General features: G+C 46.4%; 1 protein-coding gene across 1 annotated transcript; it reads right to left on the reverse strand.

The window, feature by feature from the left end:
• Nucleotides 1–639: 639 nt before the first annotated feature.
• LOC132581215 (aquaporin-5-like) lies at nucleotides 640–11,844 on the reverse strand. Its single transcript, XM_060252368.1, has 4 exons — nucleotides 11,421–11,844; nucleotides 4,191–4,355; nucleotides 2,111–2,194; nucleotides 640–884 (listed from the first exon to the last, which is right to left on the reverse strand). Exons 1-4 carry the CDS (start codon nucleotides 11,781–11,783, stop codon nucleotides 711–713), a joined length of 786 nt encoding a protein of 261 aa, XP_060108351.1. The 5' UTR covers nucleotides 11,784–11,844; the 3' UTR covers nucleotides 640–710.
• Between the last annotated feature and the right edge of the window lie 8,328 nt (nucleotides 11,845–20,172).

Here is a 20,172-nt window from a genome sequence, read left to right on the forward strand (position 1 = left end):
AGTCAAAGCTATGCTCTCCACTGTGTTTGCATTTACTTCAGACCATGACAAACAAAAGCAAATGGAAAGAACAGACGATAAGGACAGGCTTCTAAAGGCTGGTTTGTCTCTGTAAGGTCTCAATGCAAATTCTCACAAGTTCAAGACTAAAACAGCTGTCACATTAAAAAGATAATGGCAAGTGTTGTTATGTATATGAGAAAGGACCAAGCCTAGGGGAACATATTTAGGCCACCTTCCCCTAAAGCCCTGAAAGCCCAGAGTATATACAGCACTCGGTCAATTTGTGCACAAACACAATCAAACAAAAATAGCTAGGAGAATTATAAAAACCCCATACACAATTGCAGATGTGAAGATCCCAGCCTAGACACAGTTCTAGAACACTCCTGTTTTTTTGCCAGTCCCAAGAAGTAAACAACCATCCTTGTTTGGTGTTGCTTGTTGGAATACATCATTTCTGCAATGGGCCAGGTTGGAACAATCCCTTCTTCTGTGTTGGTTTCTGCTCTGCATTCACAGACGCATGCAACTGCACATTCAAGATGGTTATATACACAATTAAAGTCTATCCCCGTTTCCCCTCTTCAACCCCTTGGCACCAGCAGAAGTGACTCATTCTTTGGATTGTGAGGCACACAGTCAGTATTCATTCGGCATCAGGAGTGTTGGATTAATCTGTTTTTCCTTCCTGCCCAGAGCCCTGTCAACTAAGGGGAGGACATTTCCATGCTCTTCTCCTTCTCCTCCCACTCTTCTTCGGACTCATAAGTGCCTTTCATAATTGCCACTCTGTCAGACAGATTCATGGAGTGGGGCATCAGCAGGTAGTTGTAAAGCAAAGAAGCCAGGATGCCTCCGCAGATGGGGCCCACCCAGAAGACCTGAGGGAAGTCAAGGAAAGGGTTAAACAATTTTCAAAGCCTTCCAGTTTCCTCATGATGCCAGTGACACTATACCAGGCTTACATGGTAGTCATGCTTCAACAGGATGAGAAGAGCGAAATTCTGCTTAAGATCGCACTGCCAGGGATTGTCTCATGACAGAGTGTGGATTTGAACTCAGGCCTGGCTTTCCTAGTTGAACCCTCCAATGATACACCAAACTGGCTTACTGATGTTTTGATTCTCCAGTGCCCATTGTCAACATCTCAGATTCAAGGGTTATATAAAAGAGAGTACATGGTACAGCAGCTGTCTGAGTTACATTTCCATTTCTGCCATCATGGCATTACAGGTGTCTCTGTCCAGCAGACTACAACAGTATTTTGCATGATGCTTTATGCTAGCTACTGCACTAATAGTTTTGATGGTGAACATCGACCCCAAGGGTATAGAACATTTTTCCAATATCAAAAATCAGTTTCCACAAGGGAATGAAGCTGACAGGCAAAACCGGTCTATTTTTCTCTGTTTCACTGTAAGCTTTATCTAAGCCTTTGCTTATTCAATTTACTTCCGCTCTCAAAGATCACAACATTCTAACACTTCCAAGAAACAGTTTCTCAAGAATTTTTGACATTGGAGAAATTTTCTATGCCCTTGGGGTTGACGTTCACCATCTGAACTAATTAATAAATATCTTTGGACATGTTTCCACATTTTTTGAATTGGTTTGTCAAGGATTAACTCTGCTACAGGAGTCAATGGTACACGGTGCCTATGCTTGCTCTTCAGTTCCACATCCCATGTGACTCTCTTTTTGGCTGCACTAATAGTTTTGGCAGCGGGAAGTGCTGCCAAATCTCAGTTGATTTATGGTGACTCTGTAAGGTTTTCAAGGCAAGAGAGGTTCAGAAGTGAGTTGCCATTGCCTGTCTCTGTGTAGCGATCCTGGACTTCCTTGGTAGCCTCCCATCTAAATACTAACCAGGGCTGACCTTGGTTTGCTTCTGAGATCTCACAAGACTGGGCCAACCAAGACCACCCAGGTCATGGCTTAATAGGTTTAGATTGAAGTAATTCTACAAATGATTGCAGCATAAACTGCTTCTTTTGTTGCTTGTTTTTGCCTCTGCATAATGTTTGCAGTGCAACAATGGAGGGTGGATTCACATGACATGTATTTTTTGCAGTGATGATCTACCCAAGATAAACAGCCAATATCTTACCCAGTGAGCGGGGCTGAATCGACCAATGACAACAGCAGGACCAAATGACCTAGCTGGATTCATAGAGCAGCCAGTGAAATAGATCTATGGAGGGAAGGACAGTTCGTTAGACATTTTAACATTTCCTGTAAATTCATTATCCCCCCCCCCCCGCCCGCTCATCTGCCAGACAACTACAGTCCCTGTTTCCTTCTGTATAATTTAGGCAGTAAATTCTTCCTTCCATTCCCACCGCTGTGTTTGTGGTGTTGTTTTGGAAAGAGTACTAGATCTAGACAATGCTCATAGGTATACCCCTGGAGCAAATTTCTGTAGTGTTCTGATGGCTGCTTCTCCCAACAATAGCATCAACAAACACACAAAGAAGGTTGAAAACAAATGTTAAGGATGAGCAGAGCTTTTTTTGAGCAGAAACGGACAGTAATTAAGTTCTGGCTGGCTTGGCATCAGGGAGTGTGGCCTAATATTCAAATGAGTTCATGCTGGGCTTTTTCCTTCCCTCCATAGCCCTGAGGATGAGGTACTATTTAGATCAAGTATTTCAGCAACAGAAGAGCCCCATGGCACAGTGTGGTAATCTGCAGTACTGCAGTCCAAGCTCAGTTCATGACCTGAGTTCGATCCCGGTGGAAGCTGGGTTCAGGTAGCCAGCTCAAGGTTGACTCAGTCTTCCATCCTTCCAAGGTCGGTAAAATGAGTACCCAGCTTGCTGGGGGTAACAGTGTAAATGACTGGGGAAGGTGATGGCAAACCACCCCATTAAAAAGTCTGCCATGAAAACGGTTTTTTGAGCAGGAATGGACAGGAACGCAGTTCTGGCTGGCTTGGAGTCACCCAAGAGTTGAAACGATTTGTGCTTGCACAGGGGATTATCTTTATCTTTATTTCAGCATTCCCCTCACTTGTTTTTTACCATGCTTCATCCTAGTCCAGATTATGAGCAATGAGCAATGGTTTGAGAGGTTTAGTATTGGCCTCCCCACCACAATCTCAGCAGGCTCTATCTTCTTATCTACCAGTACTAACTGATCTGACAAACCATGCACTGATCGCTTTGGGAATGTGACTACCACTAGAATGCCATACTCTGTGATTTTTCTGTTTTTGTAAAATCCACACAGCTGCTATCTGCACTGCTATCACAATTTTCGTGGGCCAGCAGAGGTATTCCAGGGGGCCACCTTTGCAGTTTTCACAGCAACTCTATGGTGTTCACAGGGAGCTGTAACTCCTCACAGACAGTGAGGGGCTGGAAAGTTAGTCAACTGAGGCCTGTGGTTGGCCAGATCTGAGCTGAATGGCCCTCTAAAAGCTGCAGAGGCTTGGCTCCACTCACTTCCAGTAGTCAGCGGCTTGATAACTATTAACTTTTAACTTATAACAGCTGTTTTATCTATTTTAATTTAATCTATAACGGTAACTTAATTGTATTTTAATCTGTCTTTGTCTTGATTGTATTTTATCGAAATCATGGTTGTCCCATGTCTGTGAGCCGCCCTGAGCCTGCCTTTGGCGGGGGAGGGCGGGATATAAAAATAAATTTACTTACTTACTTACTTACTATAAGGAAGTGGTCCACTGGGAACTTTCCTTGTAAGTTAACTGGACAGCCCTTCCTTGCACCTGCACCTGCCTTCTACTTCCCTTGGTTTATCAGGGTTAGCATTGTCTACTCTGACTGGCAGCAGCTCTCCAATCTCAGGTGGAGGTTTCCCACATTACCTACTACCTGGCTTCCCACCCGCCCCCATCTGCAAATCTTAGAAACAGAACCTGGAACTGTCAGGATGCATGGCAGGTGCTCTGCCACTGCGCCACAGCCCCTTCCTGCAATACATGAGGTGTTAATCAGCCCGATGAAGTCACAGTTGTTCATATTCCACCTCCCTCCGGACACGAGGTCAGCCCAGCAGCAAGCATGACAGCAGTTCTCAAAGTAATCACATCAGGGTTGAGGTGTATCAACCGGCCCTATGATGTCACAATTGTGCACATTCCACCTCTGCTTTTGTCTTTTGTTTCTGCACAAACAAACAAAAAAGCTGTATGTGGAGGAGAGAGACAGTGCTGAAACACTCACCCCAACCAGGTGACCCAGGGTGACGGACAGCCCGATAGACAGGGCTGGAGAGCCTACGTTGTCACGTCGGCGGCTGTCAGTCGAGGCAAAAATGCACATAACAAGCTGGAAAGTGAGGATCATCTCCACCACCACCCCCTGGCCTGCAGTTGTGTTGTTGCTGAGCTGTAAAGACAGGAAAGTAGGGAGGTTTAGCGTGCAATTCCACATGCCTCAATCTGGAAGGGACTCCCACTGACCCCAAGGGTAACCGTTTTCCAACTAGATAAACATGCTCAAGGGTGGATGCTAATTAAAAACAGCTTTTTGAAAATGTGCAAAAGCCTTCAGTAGTTGCCGTTGCATTCCAAGCCTTTGAGGCAGAGACCCGCATTTTCCAGTACCCTTGGGGCACTTCCAAGCTCGATGGTGCTATTCTTCATACTAAGAAACAGTTCCATTCTTAAACTGGTTGGATCAGGACACTGGAATATCCCCCCTCCCCCCCCCTGCTTTAGGTAACACAAGAGGCTCAGATTGACTCCTGCAAAATTCCATCTCTCTGTCTTTTTGACTCTCTGTGTTTATCTCTCACTTTTTGGCCATCAGTACGACATAGCTATCAATCCATCTGGCAGTGGAAACTTCTATCAAGCTGCAGCCAATTTATTTATGGAATTACAGATTTTTCTTTTTGTAAACTGTCTATAAATCCAATAAACTTTGAATATACAAGAAAAAAAAGTTGCAACCAATTTATGGCAACCTCATACAGTTTTGAAAGCAAGAAACAAACAGAAGTGGTTCACTACTGCCTCCCTCTGCATAGCAACCCTGAACTTCCTTAGTGTTTTGGTTTCACATCCAAGTACTAAACAGGGCTGACCCTGCTTAGCTTCTGAGATATGACAAGCTCAGGCTAGTCTGGCTATTGGGATCAGAGCATATCTATCTGTCACCTTCCTATCACTTTTATGGCGTTCTTTGAGGATAGTTCTCTTGTTTTATGAACAGCCTGGGCATTTCGAGGGACTTTCCAGAGAGGGTTGCCAGATCAAGATTGGGAAATTCCTGGAGATTTGGGGGTGGAGCCTGGGAAGGACAGGGACCTCAGTGGGGTCCAATGGCATTGACTCCACCTTCCAAAGCAGCCATTTTCTTTAGGGGAACTGATCTTTGTAGTCTGGAGATGAAATGTAATTCTGGGAGATCTCAAGGTCCCACCTGCAGGCTGGCATCCCTATCTCACTGAAACCAGGACCCAATCATGGGGGGAGCTATGGACACACTTTACTAGAGCCCAGAGATCCCGGGGGGCACCCACCCCTATGTTATTATGCCAAGGACTTGATAAGACATTTCAAAAATAAAACAGAAACTTTTCTTTCATGATTCATGAGTTAGATGGATTGTGAGGCAGATGAATTTTGCTGAGAAATTATTTCCTGATTGCAATAAATAGGTGTGTTGGGATTCGAACCCAGGTCTACCCAGTACTAGGCTAGTATATTAACAACCACATTGCTGTTATGCCAATAAAGGTGGTTGTTGTTGTATTAACAATCACAGTTCAGCCCTGAGATGGCTGTTCTTTGCTAACTCTGCACCTGCTCCAGATCATTTTAAAAGCAATGGAAGCTTGAAGAGTAACATTGAATTGGAAATAGGCTGTGAGGCTTTTGCGAAATTTTTTGTGGATAAAATCGCGTCACTCCGTCCCGACCCCCCTGCCAATTTTGAGACAGTTAGCGAAATCGAGGCCCCGAGTCTGTCTTCGGATTATATACTGGACGGCTTTAGCCCCCTCAGCCTGGAGGAAGTTGACAGGATTCTCTTATCTGCTCGCCCAACTACTTGTAAACTGGACCCATGCCCTTCCTGGCTTATTAAATCTTGCCAGGGTGACCTTAGATATCCTATACGGGATATCGTAAATAGATCCCTGACGGAAGGGCATTTTCCAACGCCGCTCAAAGAGGCCGTGGTCCGCCCCCTCTTAAAGAAACCATCTTTAGATCCGGCCCAATTGGCACATTATCGGCCGGTCTCAAATTTGCCTTTTCTGGGCAAACTTATTGAGAGGGCAGTGGCGATGCAGCTACAGACCTTCCTGGAGGATGCTTCCATCCTTGACCCATTTCAGTCCGGCTTTCGCCTGGGACATGGGACGGAGACGGTGCTGGTCGCCCTAGTGGATGACCTTCAACGGCATCTGGATCGGGGCGGCTCGGCGGTGCTGATGTTGTTAGACCTGTTGGCTGCGTTCGACACGGTCGACCATCGGCTACTGAAGGGTCGCCTCGCCGACGCGGGGATTCAGGGGTTGGCCTTACAGTGGCTTTCCTCTTTCCTTGACGGTCGGGTGACAAAGGGTCGCAGTTGGGGGGGAGCTGTCCTGGAGGTGCACACTTGATTGTGGTGTACCACAAGGGGTGGTTCTCTCCCCGATGTTATTTAACATCTACATGCGGCCTCTTGCCCAGATTGCCCGAAGGTACGGGCTAGGGTGTCATCAGTATGCTGATGACACCCAGCTCTATCTACTGATGGACGGCCAGCCGACCTACGCCCCGGAAAATCTAGATCGGGCATTGCATGCCGTGGCTGAGTGGCTCAGACTGAGCGGGCTGAAGCTTAACCCTGCGAAGACAGAGGTCCTTTGCTTGGGTCGCCGCGGCCCGGGAGGGGGAATCCCCCTACCAGCCTTTGACGGTGCGCCGCTGATAGCGGCGGACAAGGTCAAGAGCTTGGGGGTGTTATTGGAGCCTTCCTTAAAGATGGAGGCTCAGATAGCAGCCGCTGCCAAGTCCGCGTTTTTTCACCTTAGGTGGGCAAGGCAGTTGGCCCCCTTCCTGGAGCGCGACGACCTAGCAACAGTGATCCATGCTACGGTCACCTCGAGGTTGGACTACTGTAATGCCCTCTACATGTGGCTGCCCCTGTCCCAAACTCGGAAATTGCAGCTGGTGCAGAATGCCGCGGCCCGGCTGTTATTGGGCCTCCCAAAGTGGGAGCACATTCAGCCGGGTCTTCGGACTCTGCACTGGCTTCCAGTGATATACCGAGTCCGGTACAAGGTGCTGGTCATCACCTTTAAAGCCCTATATGGCTTGGGACCTGTCTACCTGAAGGACCGTCTCTCCCCGCATGTTCCCCAGAGAGTACTGAGGTCGGGATCACAAAACTTCCTTACTGTCCCTGGGCCGAAAGAAGCCCGCTTGAAAGCTACAAGAGAAAGGGCCTTCTCTGTTATGGCCCCTACATGGTGGAATCAGCTACCGGAAGAGGTGAGGGCCCTGCGGGACCTTGTTCAGTTCCACAGGGCCTGTAAAACAACCCTCTTCCGGTTAGCCTACACCTAGCTTGAGAATTTTAATGCAACCTGCCAGATCTCTGTATATATTGGAATATTTATTAATTTTATGGTTTTATCTGTTTTATCTGTTTTCAAGTTATTCCCTTACATGTTTAAATATTGTTTAATTTATGTTGGATCTAATGTTGGAAGCCGCCCTGAGCCACTTGTGGGAAGGGCGGGATATAAATTCTAAATAAAAAAATAAAAAAAATAAATAAAACATTGCCCTGGAGAGGCCAAAGAATTTCTAAGTGTTTGGAGCAGGTTTAGGGAGCACACAATGGAGACCTGTGAGCAGAGACCCATGGGTCTTGAGCACATATTTAGTACAAAAACAGAATAGAAAGAACTATAATAATTTAGGATCTAGCTATGCAAGCCATTTTAAAAAGTAGAGTGTAAGCTCTCTGGGCATGGATGAAACTAATGACTTCTTGTTTCAAATGAGGTTTATTATGAAGAAGTAACAACACAGAAGGCTTAAGATGGATAGCTGTGTTAGTGGCCCTTTTCACACTTACCAGTGGAAACCGGAAGGGAGTCGGTATTGTGCCGCTTGCAGTAATCCGAAACAGGGATGGGAGTTTTCAGACACATGTTTTTTTTTTCCGGTAGGGTTCCGTGATTGAAGCGAGCCATTTCACATTGTTCCGCTCTTATCTCGCTTCCACCAGCGCCAGCGGTTTTTGCCTGCCGGCTCGCGATCTCCAGCTTTTTTTTTTTTTTTGGAACGTCGGGCTAAGATCGCTATAGCGCTATAGCGACGTGTCACAACAGCAGCACCATAGAGATGGCTAGGCTCTATTGAGATAAGTTACCAGGTTTCAGCGGTGGCGATATCTGGCATCTTAATGGAGCCCAGCCATCCCTATGGTGATGCTGTTGTGATACATCGCTATAGTGCTATAACGCTATAGCGATCTCAGCCCGACGTTCCAAAAACAAAAAAAAAAGCCGGAGATAGCGCGCGCCGGCGGGTGAAAAAGGGCGCGAAAACTGCTCCCGGGTTAGATACTGGACATTTCACACAGCACCCCATAGCGATTTCAACCCGGAAGGAGGGGTTGAAAAGTGGAAGAAGCTGCTCTTTGTTTGTAACGACTCAGGCACGCCTCACTACCGGGACAGCCGCGGGAGTGTGTGAAAAGGTGAGAGTATTCCGGTAGCAGCCAGTTACTGAATCGGGTCTGTCTGAAATGCCAGCAGAAACCCGTTACTGTTCAGTAACTGACCAGCTTCCATACCGGAATACATAGACTGTGTGGAAAAGCCCAGTGTGTCTGTAGCAGGAGAAAAGAGTGAATCCAATAGCGCCTTAAAGACTAAGGAGAATTGTGGTAGGGTAGGAGCTTTTGTGAGTCGCTGCTCATGTCTTCAGATACAGATGGAATGTGAGTCCATCTGTCCTATATGTTGGAAAGTGGAGTGATTTCAGATGCTTGCTAATGTCATTTGGCATCTGAAATAACTCCACTGTCCAGTATATAGCACAGATGGACTCACATTCTAGCTGTATCTGGAGAAGTGAACAGGAACTCACAAAAGCTCATACCCTATATACCCTACCTAAAATTTTGTTAGTCTTTAAGGTGCTACTGGACTCTTACTATTTTCTATTAACACAGAAGGCTTATTTGCATTACAAATCGCTCTGCTTTGTTTCCTCTTCTGCTTGAATAGCAATCAGATAGAAATTGTGCTAGAGAGATTCCTAAAGAATTTTAAACCCCTACAGAAAACAGCTTGAGTCACTGCTATGGTCTGTGCATCCTCTTGGGTGCTAGCTAAAAGTTGGGGGTTGGGGGAGGGAGATATAGGAAAGGAAGGGATATAAACTGAATTCTTAGCCATAGCCTGAAGGCTTGGGAGGGGTGCTGCATCACAAAGGTCTAAAACATGAATCCTGGCATTTGCAGCAAATCCATACGAATCTATTACTATGGATATTTCGAGCCTCCAGCTGTCTTCCTTGCAGATCCAAGAGGTTAAGAACATAAGAGAAGCCATGTTGGATCAGGCCAATGGCCCATCCAGTCCAACACTCTGTGTCACACAGTGGCAAAAATTTTTATATATTCACACACACTGTGGCTAATAGCTACTGATGGACCTATGCTCCATATTTTTATCTAAACCTCTCTTGAAGGTGGCTATACTTGTGGCCGCCACCACCTCCTGTGGCAGTGAATTCCACATGTTAATCACCCTTTGGGTGAAGAAGTACTTCCTTTTATCCGTTTTAACCTGTCTGCTCAGCAATTCTCTAAAAATGTTTGTTGTATCACACTACCAGGATCATCTTTGTTCTGGCTTAACCAGATTCCTCTGTATTCCTGCCCCCCCTCACCCGTCCAGATATAATTTGGCACCTAGACTTAGTTTATATACTTTGGCCACAATCCAGCAGAGTTAAGTGCACTAAAGCCTTATTTAATCAACAGTCTTAAGTGCTTTTAACTCTATATTGGATGGAGACCTCTCGCTAGACTCAAAAGACTTGCAGTCATTCAGAGACCCTGCCCAAATACCAAGTGGGGAGAAGAAGAAGAGACCTCGGTGACCTGCAAGCCCATCCTGAACATTTGCTCTATCTGCAATGTTTCCGAAATACAATAGTGAGTTTGCTTTCATGACTTATGAAAGTGTACAGGGCACGTTAAAATTTTGAATCAAGCCCACAGAAAATATGTTTGGACCTACATCCAGAATGAAAGCACTTCTTTTGTTTTGTTGCATGTGCATGGTGCTCCCTTCCATAGTATATTTATTTATATTACATGCTGCTCCAGAGGGTCCCCTGACTTCTAAGAGGAATGGTGTGAATGGAAGAGCCTCAGCAGCTTCTCCTCCTGTGCCACATCCTGCAATGTCAGCCTTTGCATCTCAGCCTCCCTTTTCACCTAGGAGCTTAGGGATGCCAGCCTCCAAGTGGGACTTGGGGATCCCCCAGAATTACAGCTCATCTCCAGACTGCAGAGTCAATTTCCCTGGAGAAAATGGATGATTTGGAGGGTAGAGTCTATGGCATTGTATGTAACCCTGCCCCTGGACTCCATCCCCAAATTTCCAGGAGTTGCTCAGTCTATATCTGTCAACCCTACCCCACCACTTCGCCAATCTACTGTCTGTTGCTGGGAGAACCTGGCAACCAGTGTTCCCTCTAAGCTGAGTTAGAGCTAGCTCAAGGGTTTTTTCCCCCCTCCAGCTCACACATTTTTGTCTTAGCTCAGGAAAAATGGCCCCAGAGCAAACTAATTTATGCAGTAGCTCACAACTTTAATGTCAGTAGCTCAAAAAGGTGAATTTCTGCTCACAAGACTCAGTAGTTTAGAGGGAGTATTGCTGGCAACCCTACCTCTCCAAAGTTATGTAAGCAGATCTATAAAAATTAGGCACCCAAACCTCAACTGTTTTCAGTGGTTTCCAAGTGATTCCCTTTCCCACCTCATAGAAGAAAAAAAGAGACCAATTTCATACAAACACTTTATAAATTTTGCTTTTGCTCGTCCTGCAGGTGGCAAAGCCGGAGTTAAAGAACTTTTTTCGCTTTCTCTCTCTCTCTCCTTCTGATGACTCACTAACCCCCTTAGGATATGAGAAGCTTTAAGAAGAAACTCCGCCTTGTAAATTACTCTGCACAGTTAACCTGTCAAGGCAGCCAACTGCTTGATGTATCATTAGAGCACACATCCAACTCAAGCTACAGTGCAGCATGTTGGTGGAATCTACTGCTCCAGAAGCACAGAGCAGGAGCCTCTGACTTTCAGATCTCTTCTGAGATGCAGATGCCCTTCTTGAGTGCTTTGGCATGCCTGAGAATCCCTCACACAAACGGCTAGTCCACCAAACCATCTCCAGAATGAATCACCTTCCCCAAAGAAGAGAGGACTTACCCCGTTGACTGCCAAGTTGCCACGGGCATTAACAGGAGCCACTCCGTAGAGGATGCCTGCTCCAGCGATGCCCCCCACCAACTGGACCACGATGTAGAACAGGGCCCGGAGGAAAGAGATTTGGTTGCCAACAAAGAAAGCAATCGTCACTGCTGGGTTGATGTGACCACCGCTGATGTGGCCAAAGGTCTGTACCATGGTACCAATGGCTAAGCCGAAAGCCAGGGCAATCTGGAGGATGGTGGGCAAGGCTGAAGGCCAGTTCAGGGCTGAGCCTAAGCCGAAGAAGACAAAAAGCATGGTGGCTATGAATTCGGTAAAGACAGCTCGAGCAAAAGCAATGGTACAGATTTCTTTCCTCATGTTCAGGCTGTGGCAGGTGGAATGGTGGTGATGATAGATGCTAAGAGGCTGCTGTGGAGATGTAGGGCCAAACAGATCTATATATGTGTCTACAGGTGTAGTTGGGAAGGATTTTGTGGGTGGAGCCAAGACAATTGTCAGTCCTCCCCACCCGTGGAATTTGGAAACTTTCCATCTTCAAGCAACATCTACGCCTTCCTCTTGCATAAGCAGTGCTGATTTTTTCTCCTTCAGACAATGGGGATGCTATTGAATGTCCCTAAGGTCATTAGATAACCACAGTATTGCATAATGACATAGCAAATGGCACCTTGTCTATTAACACTGCAGTGCCAGGCATTTTAAAAAGAAACATTTTGTAGCACTGGCATATTTATTATATATTTATTATACTTTCCCCCTCTCCTTGGGTGAATGCAATTGAACAATATTTGTGGCCAGTTCTGCAAAGCTTGATTCTATAGTATGTCAAGACTGGACTGGAGTGAATCCCTTCATATCTTTGAGATTATGGATTATATGCCTTGGTGAACCAGACCATTGTCCTGGGTGATTATTAAAAACTAGGAATCACAGTGTGGTTATAAGTAATGTGTCAATTTGCATGTAGCAGCCAAACATAGTCCTGTTTTAATACAAGAGTGGAATGAAAGATTAGCACAACCTTATCGTTCAGAAATATTGTGGTCTAAAGTCAGCCAACAGTTTGCATTGTTTCCTGGGCAAATAACTTTCAGTACTGCCAATAACTGAACAACTTCAGAAGGTTTCCCAAGCATTTGTTCTTTACTTGTTTTATCAGTGGATATCTATGAATAATCGCCTTTTAGACTGTAGGGGACTTTTGCAAATGAGGTTGATACCCTTGCAAATTATCCATCTGGAGAGATCCATACTATTGCTCTCTTTGCTTTAAAGAAACCCATCACATCAAAAGGCAGAGTATTAATAGGGACCCAGAGGGATTTTGGAATGGGACATTGCAGATATCAGCACTCTACAAAAAAGGCCTGTGTATGTTTTCATGATGACCAAAGGAGAAGTGAGCAGTTCAGAGAACAGGGTGGGCCAGAGGGAAATATGACAGCATTTGGCAAAGCTTGAGATCAAACTGGTCATATCCTTAAAGATGATTTTAAAAAGCCAGCAGGGAAATGCCACTTTACAGAATGGAAGAACAAACCACAACTCTTTTCATAGGAGGAAGTGGAGATCCATACCAGATGGAAATGGAGCAAAATCAGTTCAGAGTATCCTTATGACTTAGCACCAAGGTGAGGCTAGCAGCAAAGATTCATGATTACCAGTGAGGAGCCTATGAAGACTCATGGAGTGGGGGTGTTTAGCTTGGCCATCCTAATGCATCTGTGCTCCCTAATGTCCCCCTCTGGGCTTGTCAAAGGTCTTAGAGGTTTAAGCAGACCTATTTCTCCACCTCGACACACAGACCTGCTTCTTTAATAGACACTCAGCGGCTCTCAACATTCTCTCCTTTCTGGAGTATCTCTAGTTCTTCTCAGGTCACTGAGAATCAGTCTGGTGTAATTATTTGGGTGTTGGACTAGAAGACCCAGGTTCAAGTCCCTACTGTGCCATGGGAAATTGCTTGGTGACTTGGGAGTGTCATTCTCCCTCAACCTAACCTACCTCACAGGGCTGATGTTGTGAAAAGGGGAGAATAATGTTGTAAACCACTTTGGGTCCCTATTGGGGAGGAATGCAGGATATAAACATCTAACTACAGTTTTAAAAGCACAGCTTTCTTTTGGTGAGGTTAATTTACAAAGCCATATTTTCCCTGCATAGAAGGTTATTCCTCTGAGTAGGTAGAGAAGCTATATCCCTGGGTCTATTAGCGACTCAGTTTTGTAGCTTTTGTTATCCACACAGGCATCAACCCATTTACACAGGACTATAGTGATGAGGATCAATATCGATTGCACTTTGTGGGGTGGTGGTGAATGGAGGTTGAAAGACAGAGGCTAAGACTCCAAAAGTCATGGCTGAGTGGATGTACGGTTCAGTGCAAGTGGCTAAACAGAGTGAATAAAATTGGGATTAAAGCTCATTGGTTCCCAGTTTCCCAAAGCCCAAGGCATCTTGACAATTTGTGTGGGGAGGGGACAGGACATAAAGCCAAACAAATTTGACTAGGTAAACTGCAGGCCTGAGGTTTGAGTGCAGGTAAAGCCCTGGGAGAGGTGAGAATTGGCTATACAACTTCTGAAGTTCTGTTTCAATGCAAGTTGATGGGCACCTTTTAAAGGGGCATATTCCAAATGAATGAACAGGAATACATGACCAGGGCTGCTGCTGCTTCTTCTTCTGCAGGAACGCACAGGAACGCAGTTCCAGGTGGTTGGGCATCAGGGGCAGGCCCATAGCCAGAAAATTCTGGTTGGGGGGGGCACCAAACTTTTTTGGGGATGGAGGGATCCCCCTCTGGTGGCCCCCACTCTCTCCACCCCCATTTCTCTCCCTGTGGCTCTGGCGGCCTTGCCCCCCTCCGCGCGGCACCTCCCCCTCCGTCCAGCCACCCACCAACCGGGCGAAAGAGCGGGCTCCTGGGGCTCTTGCAAGGCACCCCCCCCCGCTGCCACTGATCACCTGATTGTGGGAAAAGCCTCCCCGAAGCTGGCGGTGTCTATGCCGGCTTTCCAGTGTGATCAGCAAGTTTAGCGCTGGGGCAGCCAGTGCTGAACTTGCTGATTGCGCCGGAAAGCCGACGTAGGGACCGCCGGCTTCGGGGAGGCTTTTCTCGTGATCAGGTGATCAGCGGGGGCAGGGGAGCACCTTGCAAGAACCCCAGGAGCCCACTTTTTTGCCTGGTTGGTGGGTGGGTGGGAGGGAGGGGGAGATGCCATGCGGAGGAAGTGGCATGGGGAGGAAGTGCCGCGGAGAGAAAAGTGGCAGCAGAGAAAGCGGGGGCCGGGGAAAGGAGGTGCCTTAAAGGTCCGAGGGGGGTTTGGATGGGGGGTGCCCCCCATGGCTATAGGCCTGATCAGGGGTGTGGCCTAATATGCAAATGAGTTCCTGCTGGGCTTTTTCTACAAACAAATGCCCTGTCCTCGGCACATATATGAAACTCCTCACTGGAGATCTGGTGTAGTCAGTAGGGGCTCTGATGGGTTAACAGAACTGTGACTGGGGAGGAGGGTGATGATAATGGCAAAGGCATGTGGCAGGTGAGTCGCTCTGGCACAGAACACAAGGAAAACTGGCAGCCTGCCATCAAACATGCAAACATTCACACATACGCTTGGCTCTCCCCTCTGGTCTTCCATGAGTCATGTTGCTGTGCCTATAGAGGGCAAACAAGTAGGACTCTGTGCTGTGATTTTTTTTCCCCAGGAGTGCGTGTAATGAGAGAGACTGTTACCATACTTAGAATGATAGGAGCATAGCCAACATAATATGTGCATTGCTAATTTACAATTTATCCACCTTTGTGAGATTCTCTGCCTTTTACTTAAGACCTATTGTATCCATACCCTAGGTATGGGGAAGGAAAAGAGCTGGGAGACGGCTTACTTCCCAGTTGCTTGTAGCAGCTGTCGGCAGTTGCAACAGGTGCATTGAGGCTTTGTGACACGTGATCCCTTATTTAGTGGACACTTGTTGAAGTGGACCATAAAATTATTCTGCTGAATGGAACAAAAGGCCATCTAGTGCATGATTATGCTATGAAGTAAGTGCCACAACATGAGTCACCTGTCATTCTTTACACCTCCTTTCGATGTTGCGGAGTGTTTTGCACAGACATAGCCTTGGCCTCAGTCTACAAACCAGAGATCAGGCATGCAGGATAAATGATCTTGCACACCAAATATGTGAAAGATTACTCATGCAAGCAAACCAGCTCACACATTGAAGGGAAATGCAATATCCCCAGAATCAGTTGTAAATCTGGCCTGGGGGGAAGATTTTGTCTATGTCTAATACACTTTTTTTGTATAACCTTTTAATCCCACCTTTCTTCTGAGGAGATGAGGAGTGTGGTGTACATGGCTGAACAGCCAAAGTCAACCAGCAAGCTTCATGGCTGAGTGTAGATTTGTATCCAAGTCTCACATATAGTCTGTTCCAATATTCTAGCAATTATACTAGGCTGGCTCTCTGCTGGTGCTTCTCTTCCTGACCCAAAATATGCAATTTTTAAAAAATCTGTTTCATCTGTAACGAAAATGGAATTGGCTGTCTCTCAGATTTAAACAGTTAAACGTCCTGTTTCATTTAAAGGCAGTTCTTCATTACTTGAAGGCGAGGACACCAGAAATAACACAAGAAAAAGGGAGGATAAACCCTTTCAGATTTAGCTTTGCTGCAAAGTTACTGTAATCTAAGTTCTAAAGAGAAAAAAAGGATGTTAGAAAACTGTAAAGGTTTATGTGGGAGTACATTATCTTGATTTTTACCATTCCACGGCATCACCACTGTTTCCCACTTCTCAATGAGCCTGCAAATTAGTACCTGCTTTTCTAAGGTGACTTAATTTTGACTCCTGTGCAGGGTCCCAGAACCATGTGTGCACCTGTCAACTAGGGAGAAACATGGGGTTGCTGGCCCACCAAGTGCAGAGTTGGATATGTTTTCTTCCAAAAGGAAACTATACAAATTCACTATCTTTTGAGGCTAGCGAGTTCTTGTAGTTTGCTCCCAACTCTAGGTGGACGGAGCTTGTTTCTTGAAATCTTCGAAACTTCAGTCATTTTGACTGGGTTTTAAGTGTCTCTTTGGAGGGAAGGCTATATGGTATAGGAAGATCTCTCCCCCCCGAAAAAAATATATAGTTTATTGATTTTTTTAAAAAAAGAACTATACAATATACAATTTTAAACAAAAACAGAAAAAAATAGGACTGTCAAAGTATATATGTAACAGTATCAGAGAGAGCCAGTTTGGTGTAGTGGTTAAGTGTGCGGACTCTTATCTGGGAGAACCGGGTTTGATTCCCCACTCCTCCACTTGCACCTGCTGGCATGGCCTTGGGTGAGCCATAGCCCTGGCAGAGGTTGTCCTTGAAAGGGCAGCTGCTGTGAGAGCCCTCTCCAGCCCCACCCACCTCACAGGGTGTCTGTTGTGGGGGAGGAAGGTAAAGGAGATTGTGAGCCGCTCTGAGACTCTTTGGAGTGGAGGGCGGGATATAAATCCAATATCTTCTTCTTCTTCTTCTTTCAATACAAATATTAAAAGCAATAAAACTAGTATCAGCATAAAAATAACAACAATAATAATTTTAATATAATTACCAAAGATGTAAGGCTGAAATTATATTAGGAATTTCTTTTTGCTTATGTAAGTATTCTAAAATTGGATACCACAGTGTGAAAAAAAAGCATTATTTTCTGCCTCGACCTCTACTTTGGAAATATCAGTTAGTTTAGCCACTATATATATAATTGCCATATTTTCATAGGTCAGATTAGGTGTAGATTCCATTTTCCATTTATGTGCAATAGCTAATTTATCTGTGAAAATCAACAGAGCTATTCTTGTATTCATAATAGATGACATTTAGATTTGGTATAGGATGATCTTGTCAGATCTCAGAAGCTAAGCAGGGTCAGTACTTGGAAGGGCAATCACTAAGGAAGACTCTGCAGATTAACACAATGGCCAACCACCTCTGCTCCTCAATTGCCTTGCTGGAGTCACCATAAGTCAGTTGTGACTTGACAGCACTTTACACACATGCATGCATGTGCACACACACACACACATGGGCCTCTGATTTTTGGGGCCCCCCCAAGCCCAACTGATTCAACATTTTCTGGCCATGAGGAGGCTGGCATGTTCCTGTGATGAACAACCAGCAGGCCAGGCAGAGTGGATTTACTATTTTGTGCAAGTAGAGCAGAATGGCAAAAACATTCACCAGAGAAACACTGCCCTTTGCCTTAAAATGGCTGCTATGAGGTGTATTGGGGAATTTCAAGGTGGTCAGCCTGCTTATTGGAATTCATATGCTTGAGAAACTTTTATTGCAGAATGTAAGCTGGAACTGTTTAGGAGAGCGTTTTTATAAAGTGAATTAATAATAATAAAGCTAGAGTAAATGCCCGTGGAATTTAAGTTATTCTTCATTGTATACATTATGCTTCCCCCCCCCTTGCAATGTTCTCTAATTTTTTAATCCAACCATTATTTTTCTGTTTATGGTATGCAATATAATGTTTCACTGCATTAGTCTCAATTCTTCTAATCTTGCTTTATTGCTTTACATTGGCTTTTTTAGCGCACTGTTTTCTTTGTTGTCTCTGTGTATTATTTCTGCATTGTTTTTATAATAATAATACTTTTAATTAATATCCCGCCCTCCCCGCTGAAGCAGGCTCAGGGTGGCTCACAACATATTAGTTCAATACAATACAATAAAATCATATAATTCAATAAATACTACATTATAAAACCATCATTTAAATCAACATTCCAATTAAAATTAACATTTATGGTGCTAAATTTCAGGTTTTTAATAAATTGATGGCGGAATACAACAGCAGTGAATCTATCATTAACTCAGCATTCAGCGAAGGCCATCTTAAAAAGAGTAGTCTTGCAGGCCCTGCGGAATTGCTCAAGACTCCGCAGGGCCCAAACTTCATCTGGAAGTTGATTCCACAGGTGTGGAGCTGCGATAGAGAAGGCCCGTTCCCTTGTGTTCTTCAATTTGGCCTCCCTCAGCCCAGGGATGTTCAGCTGGTTCTTTCCCACTGACCTCAGTGCTCTCTGGGGTTCATATGGGGAGAGGCAGTCCCTCAGGTAGGCAGGCCCTCGACCATATAGGGCTTTAAATGTAATAACCAGCACTTTGTACCAAACCCAGCAGCGGCGTCACTAGGGCGGGGCCAAGGGGGCCATCGGCCCTTCCCCCAGAGCATTCTCTTTGGCCCCAGGCACTGACCCATGGGCCCCCCCCCAACAGGAAGGGGCTGGTCCTGGGACTAGAACGCTGCTGCTGTGTGGGCTGGCCGCGATTCTGAAACCGGGGCCGCGCTGCCGTCTCTACCACAAGGGGATCAGCATTCTGTTCTGCGGGGGTGAGTGGGCGGGCTGGCTGAGCTTCCCAGCTCATGCTGCCACTGAGTTGCTTGCTTTCTGTGCATGGGGGGGGGGGCTGGGCTTCCAACACTCCAACAGTGCCTCTGCTGAGTGAGTCCTACCTGTTTTCTGTGTGCCTGGGGGGGTGGGGGGGCGGAGGGGCTTCCCAAACCGGTGCCGTGTTGCTGAGTTGCTTGCTTTCTGTGCATGGGGGGGTGGTCTTCCAAAACTCCAACGGGGTTGGATTACGGGGGCTGGTCACATGACCAGAGGGGGCTGGTCATGTGTCCAGAGGGTGGATGAGGGAGGGGCCATGTGAAGTGGGCAGGGTTGTGTGCGGAGGGGGTGATGCAGCCCTCCAAAAGGGGTGATGCCCAATGGGGGGGGGTGACTTGAATCAGTTACACCCCAGGGTGCAACCCACCCTAATGACGCCTCTGAAACCCAGTATGCAACTGGCAGCCAGTGCAGCCTGCGCAGCCCCGGCTGTATGTGCTCCCACTTCCGGAGCCCTAAGAGTAGCCTAGCTGCTGCGTTCTGCACCAGCTGCAGCTTCCGGGTTCAGCACAAAGGACATTACAGTAATCCAGTCTTGCGGTGACCGTTGCATGGATCACGGTTGCTAGGTCCTGGTGCTGGTGCTCAAGGAAGGGGGCCAACTGCCTCGCCCGTCTAAGATGAAAAAATGCGGACTTGGCAGTGGCCGCTATCTGGGCCTCCATTGACAATGAAGGCTCCAGTAGAACCCCCAAGCTCTTGACCCGGTGTGCCGCTTTCAGTGACACACCATCAAAAATTGGGAGAGGAATTTCTTTTCCCAGAGCGCCACGACCCAAGCAAAGGACCTCCGTCTTCATTGGATTCAGCTTCAACCCACTTAGCCTGAGCCAACTTGCCACAGATTGCAGCGCCAGGTCCAGGTTTTTTGACACGCAGTTAGGCCAGCCGTTCATTAGTAGATAGAGCGGGGTGTCATCTGCATATTGATGACACCCCAGCCCATACCTCCGGGCAATCTGGGCAAGGGGGCGCATGTAGATGTTAAATAACATCGGAGAGAGAACTGCTCCCTGCGGCACCCCACAATCTAGCGAGTGCCTCTGGGACAGCTCTCCCCTAATTGCCACCCTTTGTCCCCATCCATCAAGGAAGGAGGAAAGCCATTGTAAGGCCAACCCCTTGATCCCTGCATCGGCGAGCTGATGGGTCAGTAACCGATGGTCGACTGTGTCGAACGCAGCCGACAGGTTTAACAACATCAGCACCGCCACGCCGCCTCGATCCAGATGCCACTGGAGATCATCCACCAAGGCGACCAGCACTGTCTCCATCCCATGGCCTGGGTGGAAGC

The sequence above is a fragment of the Heteronotia binoei genome, chromosome 13 (assembly GCF_032191835.1).
Source record: "Heteronotia binoei isolate CCM8104 ecotype False Entrance Well chromosome 13, APGP_CSIRO_Hbin_v1, whole genome shotgun sequence".
In the NCBI taxonomy this organism is placed as follows: Eukaryota; Metazoa; Chordata; class Lepidosauria; order Squamata; family Gekkonidae; genus Heteronotia; species Heteronotia binoei.

Excerpts from the sequence above, each read along its gene's own strand:
- LOC132581215 (XM_060252368.1), bottom strand. The coding sequence starts at position 11,783 with ATGAGGAAAGAAATCTGTACCATTGCTTTTGCTCGAGCTGTCTTTACC. Across the intron at positions 4,356-11,420 it reads GCAACTTGGCAGTCAACGGG|CTCAGCAACAACACAACTGC; the intron begins GTAAGTCCTCTC and ends CTGTCTTTACAG. Across the intron at positions 885-2,110 it reads GATTCAGCCCCGCTCACTGG|GTCTTCTGGGTGGGCCCCAT; the intron begins GTAAGATATTGG and ends GACTTCCCTCAG.